Source organism: Malaya genurostris, chromosome 1, assembly GCF_030247185.1.
Source record: "Malaya genurostris strain Urasoe2022 chromosome 1, Malgen_1.1, whole genome shotgun sequence".
Taxonomy (NCBI): Eukaryota; Metazoa; Arthropoda; class Insecta; order Diptera; family Culicidae; genus Malaya; species Malaya genurostris.
In genome coordinates, this window is record NC_080570.1 from 38,970,307 (window position 1) to 38,980,085 (window position 9,779).

The following is a 9,779-nucleotide window of genomic DNA, read 5'->3' on the forward strand; positions in this document are numbered from 1 at the left end:
CTCTTTTTTATCCCATGATTAGTTTAACTTTCAACGAAAACTGTTTATTTTTCAGGTTCTATGCTGTGGATCCTAAGACTGAGAAAATTCTCGAAAGAAATTCGTCATCTGTGATGAACACTATTCTGGCACCCGCAATCCTGTCCCAAATCAACTTTGAAGCTTCCAGTATTGCACGGGCTACAGCTCAAGGAATATTTGGACCAGTAGAACCGAAGCAACAAATCCAAAAGGTGAAAGCCGCAGTCCTAGTGAACGATGATGTCTTCCCGTACGCACTCATTGCCGTGGCCGTCGTTATCCTCGTCCTAGGGTCAATCGGAATCGTTTATATCTGCATCTCTTGGTCTAAGTAAGTACAGCCCTGCTTCGAGAAGCCCAAATCAAATCGATAGCTAATCCCGAGTACCATTTGTAGATACAAAAATTTTAAACAAAGAATGCGCCAGTATAATGCACCTGCTAGCCCAGTACGCTATGATCCGGTTATCATTAACTCCCAGGCCCCTGCATCCGAAAATCAAACTAGTCTGAAAGAATACGAAACTCAGGTTCTGGCCATGGCAGTCCCATTAGACGAAGGAGATGATCTTCAGCTAGACTTCAGTGCCAAAAACCATGCATTTAGTTTAGACAATGTTAGCTACATCACACACAAGGAGAATGGTATGTTAAAACGGGGTTCGTTTGTTTCTAACCCCTCAAGACCCTACTGTCTTGCTTTCGCCTTAGGTCAGCACAGTCCAACGAACTCGGACGCAACGACGGCGGTTGTCGGTACATTACATCGCAACAATAACAACAACACGAAAAACAACAACAACCTTAACATAAACAACCGACAAAATACTCTGAATCGAACGTTGGAGATTAACCGCAACAACTACTTAAACCCGCTGGGTTCAGTCAGCAACGGAACGCTACCGGGGACACTGACACTAGGGAGAATAAAGTCTGAACGAAACAATTACATTAATGGGTAAGTTTGTCATTGTTTGAGAAAAAATAAAGTTCTGAAATTTTAATAACTGATACCACGGTGTTGTGGCAGCTATGGAGACACTCTGAATCGAAACAATCTGTCGATGGCACAGAACAACACTTTCAACACTCTCGGGCGTAACCATCGAAACATCAACGCCACCAGCAACAACATCAACAACATGAACCACCAGCACAACCACAGCGCTAACCACCATCACGGATCCGAAGTGGTCACCAATACGCTGGGAAGAAACAATCGGTACACCGATGTGCCAATCAGCAACCCACTGTTCCATATCCGGTAGGTTCCATTCAGCTACGCTAATCGTAAAAACGAAACGTGATAAATTAAGCACCATAATTCGAGGGAGCCAAAAGGGGAATGTAAGGTGGAATTGGAAGCAATGGATGCCCTGATAAGGTGGATTTTATTCATGGCTTCGATCGATGAAACTACAAGCGTTCATCGCTCCTATAACGGGTAATGAAAATGTTGGAAAAAGTGGGAATAAGCGCAGTATAGCGAAATAACAGTTCGGCTGAAAAGTTCGTATCGTTTAATAGAAACACACATTTTTTTCCAAAATTCGTTTTTATTATTCAACATAATTGCCATCAGAGGCGATACAGCGATTATAGCGATTATAGCGATCTTCCAACTTTTCGATACCATTTTTGTAGTACGATTTGTCCTTTGCCTCAAAATAGGCCTCAGTTTCAGCGATTACCTCTTCATTGCTTCTAAATTTTTTACCAGCGAGCATTCTCTTGAGGTCTGAGAACAGGAAAAAGTCACTGGGGGCCAAATCTGGAGAATACGGTGGATGAGGGAGCAATTCGAAGCCCAATTCGTTCAATTTCAGCATGGTTTTCATCGACTTGTGACACGGTGCATTGTCTTGATGAAACAAAACTTTTTTCTTTTTCAAATGAGGCCGTTTTTTTTTTTTTAAATTTCGTCTTTCAAACGCTCTAATAACGCTATATAATAGTCACTGTTGATGGTTTTTCCCTTTTCAAGGTAGTCGATGAAAATTATACCATGCGAATCCCAAAATACAAACGCCATAACATTACCGGCCGATGGTTGAGTCTTTCCACGCTTTGGGTTCGGTTCATCGCGTGCAGTCCACTCAGCTGACTGTCGATTGGACTCCGGAGTGAAGTGATGGAGCCATGTTTCGTCCATTGTTATATATCGACGAAAAAAATCGGTTTTATTTCGATATAACAGCTCCAAACACTGCTCAGAATCATCAATTCGTTGTTGTTTTCGATCGATTGTGAGCTCACGCGGCACCCATTTTGCACAAAGCTTTCTCATATCCAAATATTCGTGAATAATATGTCCAACACGTTCCTTTGATATCTTTAGGGTGTCAGCTATCTCGATCAACTTCACTTTACGGTCATTGAAGATAATTTTGTGGATTTTTTTCACGTTTTCATCGGTAACAGCCTCTTTTGGACGTCCACTGCATTCATCGTCTTCGGTGCTCATATGACCAGTACGAAATTTTGCAAACCACTTACGAATCGTTGCTTCGCCCGGTGCAGAGTCTGGATAACACTCATCAAGCCATTTTTTGGTATCGGCGGCACTTTTTTTCATCAAAAAGTAGTGTTTCATCAACACACGAAATTCCTTTTTTTCCATTTTTTTTCACAATAACAAAAGTAGCTTCACTCAGAATGCAATATCTCACAAACTAATAATCAGACAGCTGTCAAATTTATACACGTATCTTTTGAAGGTTGATACTAATGGTATGGATTTAATTCTAGTGGCGCCCTCTCATAGAAACGATACGAACTTTTCAGCCGATCTGTTAATGAGCGTCAGAATCACTGATGTCAGGTTTGCAGATTTGTATGTAAATTTACCGATTTATTTTGTAAGCAGACTTTAGAGTTCTGTAGATTTTCAAAGTTTGTATAGACAATTCTCGATGAACATTAGAAAAGGTCCCAAGTGCAACTGACAGATTCTCTTTGTTTAATTACTCTTTCAGTTATTACGGCATGTCCCTGTGTTTCCAACAATTTCTTAACTGCAGATCGAAAGTCGATGGGTTCAGTCGTTATTCTATGTAAAGAGTTAGAGAGAGGGATTACCGATAGGACCGTAATAATCGAAAAAGACAGTACACAAAGAGAAACTTTCATTTGCACTTAGGACCTTTTCTCGTGTTTGTCTTCAACTGTCAAATTTACAGACTTTTAAAAACTGCGTTGGACTTTTTGTTTGTTTTTTTTCGTCATACAAAATTTAACACTTGCATTGGAATATTTTTAGTATGCCGATGCGCAACATTGTACCTGACATCTCTGCTAGAAGTTGGATAGTTGTTTTAATCCCTTCGCTGTTTTTTGTATTCAAATTATTAGCATTTATATGTCTAGCATTAGATCGAATAAATTAAGGGCTGAGGCCAGTGTGTTTTAGGGTGATTTAGAGGGCTATTTTCACGCTTCGAATCTGATTTTCTGAGAAACGGTGACGAATATCAAAAAACCCAAATGACAATCTCTTAGAAAATTAGTTTAGATTATACTGTGAAAATTTCAGAATGATTCATTGACTTTAGCGGTCGGGAAAGTCATTTTGCTGAAGGAAGAATTGCATAGCTAAAAACGGCAAATTTCAACTTGTTCATTGCATATCTCGCCTTCAAAAGCATGGATCGAAAATCTCTCCTGACAATGTACAGATAATTTAGTTTAGATGCGATTAGTGCATAAAAACATATATGTTGTCGCGATTAAAATTAAATGAATGTTATTTTTGTAAAGGTAAGTCCATTTCTATGGCGGCACCACTTTTTTCTGCTCTTGTATTCTGGTAACGTAATGAAACATGAGAGAGAAATAAAATCGGCTCAGCAAGGCTGCCAAACAAGCGGTAGCTTTATTGGATTTTATGTGATGTAGTCAAACTTGTAACCGAAAATATCAAAACTTTCTTGGCCACCCGGCCACATCGAGAGTCATTTTACACATTTGCGAGAGAGCATGGAGAGAAATGTAATACGCACAGCGAGCCACGTGGTTTTACGCGCCCTACTGGCCTCAGCCCTTAAAAGCGTCAGGAGGGGATTGAGGTCGATTATAGTTTCAACAGGCAATATTCTCTAGCGACAGATATTATTTGTTCGCTAAAATCGATAATGTTACGAATAAAGCAGGAATATCGTTGCAAAATATATTCTGTTGATAAAAAAAATAGTCGGTTGATTTAAAAATATTGGTTCGGCTTGTGGACTCGAAGTAGTTGAATCGATTCGAATGACAGTTTTACTATCTTTGCAGCATTTTGTTGCATCGCAGTCTTTGCTAATTTCCAATAAAAATTACAATTAGTGATGTCGTAATATCGATCGATTAATCGAGTAATCGATTAATAACCCAGATAATCGAATAAATTTCAATCGATAAGTTTCAAAATTATACTCGAGTATTAAATAATCGAGTAATTCGAAATTTTCGGCATCCCTAAATTCAATACCTAAGACAAGATTAGACAAGATTAGACAACCTAAGAGCAAATTTAGCAGCTGGAAGTTTAGGCGATCTATAAGAGCAAATTCAGCAGTTAAAAGTTCTATATGGAAGATCTATAATAGAACAGAAACTGGAACAAACGTGTCCCCAGCTAGCCGTTCTAGTTTTATTTATTCGACCAGTTCTTCTATCAAATTTAAAACTGGTCTACGATGCCGTTCTATTTTTTGTATATTTGAAACACGAATAAAACATTGTTGGGGCTGCCAGTTTATTTTTGTTATAATTGCTAGATTTAAATTTTAAAACTGACATAAATTATGCATCTAGAACTAGAACACTCTTGAGCATGCCCTAACAGATCTAAAACTGGAACTAACGTATCCCAAGCCAGTCGTTCTAGATGGATTTATTCGAACAGTTCTACTGTCAAATTTAATACTGTTATACGTTGCTGTTCTATTTTTTGAACGCTGCTGGGGTGTCCAGTTTTTCTTGTTATAAATTCCAGATTTAAAACTTCCAGATTTTTGAAACTGACATAAATTATACATCTAGAACGATGGCTTCTTAGGGCATATTAATGAGTGTTCTAGTTCTAGATGCATAATTTATGTCAGTTTGAAAATTTAAATCTAGCAATTATAACAAAAAAACTGGCAGCTCTAGCAGCGCGTTATATGTGTTTCAAATATTGAAGAATCCAATCTGAGTGATCAACACAAGATAGCGTTATGGTGATTTTTTTTTTACATATCTCATGTATTTAGTAAAATTTTGGACAAATTTCTCAATTTACTTGGGTTTGAACGAATGCAGATGACAAAACCTTCAAATATGGGTAAAAAAATGATTATTCACGTGTTGTCATCAAACATATGATTTAAAATTGTCCTATACACTTCAAAATTTCGGATGAAATGTGAAATATTCAGTTCACATACAGATTTGATTTAGATGATGATGCATGAGTAAATAGACTAATAATACAGCTTTTGATCATAATTTATTATTTCATCTAAAAATCCAACCATGAAAACAAAGAATTTTCCAGATATGAAAACAGTATCCAACCTCACTTCTTCGAATTTGATATTTCATCTTACGATTTCTCCATAAATATCAATCAAACATACCACGAAAAGCTACTGAATCATTAATGATGGATTTTTTTTACCAAATTTGCAAGAGTTTTTGAATGTTAGTATTCAGTTCATAAGAAAAAAAATAAAAACCCGGCATTTTTTCGAATTTTCAAGCAAAATCTGAAAATTATCACCATCGCTTATTCCAAAGCACGCCACTCGAGCAGCGCAGCGATCGCAAACGAGTTGGTTGGATTCTTCAATATGGAAAACAATTTGACATTCGTATGAAATTCATATAGCACCTAGAGGTAACGACATAGCTTATCGTTTTAATGTGCATTTCAGATAAATGTAGCATGAGCTTCACTAAATATCAACGGTTTTTGCATTCATTTTATGAGTAAGTGTATATTTTCATGAATTTTATGTGTTTTACATGTAGTGAAAGTTCAAATGCTTTGCACATGATACTAGCGTGCAAATTATTTTCAATGTACTACTACATTAGGTTTTTTACCGTCACTGCTAACCTCAATCGGATGAACACATTTTGACAATTCAGCGGTTCTGTTTATAAACAGATTTTTTGTTTTGTTTGTCTATTGACAAACGGATGAGAACGTTCACGGTCCATATCGCCTAAATAGAGTTTCAAAACATTTGTTAACGATTCGTTTCAGATATTTATTGAACAAAAGTGGCTAGTTGTGAAGTGAAAAGATGATTGTTTGAGATGTGTTTCTCGATTTTGTTTAAGCTTGTTTGTAAACAGTACCGCTGAACTGTCAAGGATGAATTCTTGTTCATTTGTGACGTCACGATAAAAAACCCAATTGAATAGGTCAAAGTGGCTCCCGAGCAGAGATGCCAGGTTTACAGCCTAATCTGCGTTTCACAGAATTTCAATATGCTACACAGATTTTAAAAATGACACGGATTTCTGAACTCGATCACAGCCTGACAATGAGTCCCTAAAAGTCTTCAATTTGCTAGGAAAAACACAGAACATATATTTCCGACAGAGCGTTTGAAACTAGCAAGACCTTTTAATTTTTGATCGCCGAAACGATTTCGATCAGCGATGATGTCATGGAAAGTGTGCACAGATTTTGCACAGACTGATTTTTGGTTCGATCAAAGATTTAAAAAAAAATACCTTGCTCCTTAGGCCTGGTTGCTCAATTGGCATAATGTCGCAAAAATGACTTACCGGTAGCGACACCTGCAAATGAAAAATGGAACCAAGAAAAGGAGGGTTCTTCCGAAAATTTTCATATCGGCAGTAGTGTAACGATTTTTTCGTTTATTCAATAGTACAAATAAATATTAGCAATAAAAGTAAACTCTTAGTAGAAGAAAAGATTTCAAAGTGATTACTACTATTTCTTTCAGTGTAAATTACGATTAAACATGGAAAATCTTAGAAATGTTTGAAATTGGGTAGCGTTTGTTTTTTATCGGATCAACATTATTTTAAACAGAAACCAGTGTAATGTTGTTTTCCCGAGTACTGGAATGTTTAGCGATCAAGTACCATTTATTTTGGATACTTTATTTGTTTTTCCTTGTAGTTAAACACATAAATGTACGTACTAATTCGTTCTCATATTTTCAGACAAAACGGCGACTTGCAATCCCAACCTCAACTCAATCACGCGAGTCCGACCAACGAGAATGTGACATTTGGCAAGCGAGACTACAACCAACTGCCATTTTCATACCTGAACGATTTGGATCGATCGGACGCCGAAACAACCACCGAACTGTAGAGTAAGGAAGGGAAGAGTTTGCCTGTGCCGCGCGTAAATTATTGAATCATTTTTCTGTGGTCAAAAGATCATGTTTTGAATTAAGTTCGAATTACCTGGTACAACGCATGTGTAAAGTTCAACTTTCAGCAGCCATTTTGGAACGAGTATAGATCAACTGCCGTAGTTGTAAGATATTTTAATCCTTTTTAACCCGTTGTTTTTATGTTTTGGATAGTTCTAGGCGATCCATAGTTAGTTGCAATATTTCCTCAACCGTTTATTTACATTCTTTATAGTACTTTTTTATGTATAAAGTTTTGTGGCATTTTCTACTTTAAACCGAAATCTCAGTGGTTTCCACCAACAAATTTCTACTGAAACTTTTTAATTACTCCGTACAAACTATGGCGACATATTTATAATAAAGCATTGCATAAAATAAAATCATAGGTAAGTATGGTTCGTGTAAAAAGTTAGAAATTTTATATTCAATTAGAGTTGAAAAGAAACAGCTTTCACTTTGTACATAACGAGTCATTCGATAGCTAAGCTTAAGTGGAAATAAATTTAGCTACGTTAGAGAAATTAGGTTTTATCAAAACTATGGTAAAACGATCAGCAGGAATACTGAACAATTCACGATTCTTCCAGGAACTGAAGCTGATTGTGTTAGAACAATTCTAGAGTAACATATTTTTTTGCTTACCGCAACACTAGTTGACAAATACGATGGCAGTTTTAAGATTAGTTTAGAAGCAGAATGCATATATTATCAATAAGTAAGAGACTTTTACTCAATGTATTGTATAAAACCGAAAACTGTGAAATAAATTCCATCCAGAAGAGATTACATATTAAGATTCCGTTTTAATACTTTTGTCCGAACATTACATTCCTCACATTAGAGTGCCTGTAAACAGAGTGACGACATGTCATTTGTAAAGTTGGCAACAGCACCAAACATTCCATCTGAATTAAAATTAGTCCAATCCGTAACTTCTCCTAACCGGGGGAATCGTTTTGTCAATTAAATTATCCTACATGTGAAACACATGCAGACTAAGCTAACGTGCCTTGTGACGAATTCACAAATAGATAGAAAAAAATCGAAACAATAAACGTACTTTCGATACTAACCTTCTCCCAAACCAAGACGAAAATTACTTGAAACTTTGTGAGAATCTTGTTAGATTCTGTGTGTTTAGAAATTGTGTTTTTGTTTTAGTTCCCTAGTGTTTCTTCATATTTTGGTTTTTGAATTGTTATTTATGTTCCATATTCCGGGTGTTCCTTTGTTGTTTCAGTTACTGGGAGTTCCTTTCCGTTTCAGTTGTGTTGTTTTGATATCGTTGTTTTTAGATTTGTCACTTCCTAGGTATTCCCTTCCATGTACTGTTCCATTTTCCATGCACTCCTAGTTGTTCCATAAAATGGCCCACTTTCCGGGCGTTCCTAATTGTTTCAGTGTTCCATTTTCTTGTATTGGTTCCATTTAACGTTTCACTTTCCAGTTGTTCTTTTCTGGTCCATACAATATTCCATTTCCCAAGCGTTCCTTACTGTTCCTCATAAAGTTCCACTTTCCTTGCTGGTCCATGTAATAATTCATTTTCTATGCGTTACCTACTGGTCCATATAATGTTCAGCTTTTCAGGCGCTCATAATTGTTTTCGATTAAGTTCTATTTTTTTTATTAAGTACAAGAAGACAAGAAGACAAGAAGACAAGAAGACAAGAAGACAAGAAGACAAGAAGACAAGAAGACAAGAAGACAAGAAGACAAGAAGACAAGAAGACAAGAAGACAAGAAGACAAGAAGACAAGAAGACAAGACAAGACAAGAAGACAAGACAAGACAAGAAGACAAGACAAGATAAGAAAACAAGACAAGACAAGAAGACAAGGAGACAAGAAGACAAGAAGACAAGAAGACAAGAAGACAAGAAGACAAGAAGACAAGAAGACAAGAAGACAAGAAGACAAGAAGACAAGAAGACAAGAAGACAAGAAGACAAGAAGACAAGAAGACAAGAAGACAAGAAGACAAGAAGACAAGAAGACAAGAAGACAAGACAAGACAAGAAGACAAGACAAGACAAGAAGACAAGACAAGACAAGAAGACAAGACAAGATAAGAAAACAAGGCAAGACAAGAAGACAAGGAGACAAGAAGACAAGAAGACAAGAAGACAAGAAGACAAGAAGACAAGAAGACAAGAAGACAAGAAGACAAGAAGACAAGAAGACAAGAAGACAAGAAGACAAGAAGACAAGAAGACAAGAAGACAAGAAGACAAGAAGACAAGAAGACAAGAAGACAAGAAGACAAGAAGACAAGAAGACAAGAAGACAAGAAGACAAGAAGACAAGAAGACAAGAAGACAAGAAGACAAGAAGACAAGAAGACAAGAAGACAAGAAGACAAGAAGACAAGAAGACAAGAAGACAAGAAGAC

General features: G+C 36.7%; 1 protein-coding gene across 1 annotated transcript in view; it reads left to right on the forward strand.

Moving 5' to 3' along the window:
• The window catches only part of LOC131437688 (cadherin-99C), a 471,448-nt gene extending 463,264 nt beyond the window's left edge, over positions 1-8,184 (forward strand). Inside the window, exons 9-13 of the mRNA XM_058607195.1 lie at positions 56-352; positions 419-666; positions 733-979; positions 1,052-1,285; positions 7,189-8,184. Coding sequence (XP_058463178.1) covers positions 56-352; positions 419-666; positions 733-979; positions 1,052-1,285; positions 7,189-7,342 — 1,180 coding nt within the window. The 3' untranslated portion in view covers positions 7,343-8,184. The remainder of the gene's footprint in view (positions 1-55; positions 353-418; positions 667-732; positions 980-1,051; positions 1,286-7,188) is intronic.
• Positions 8,185-9,779: the final 1,595 nt, after the last annotated feature.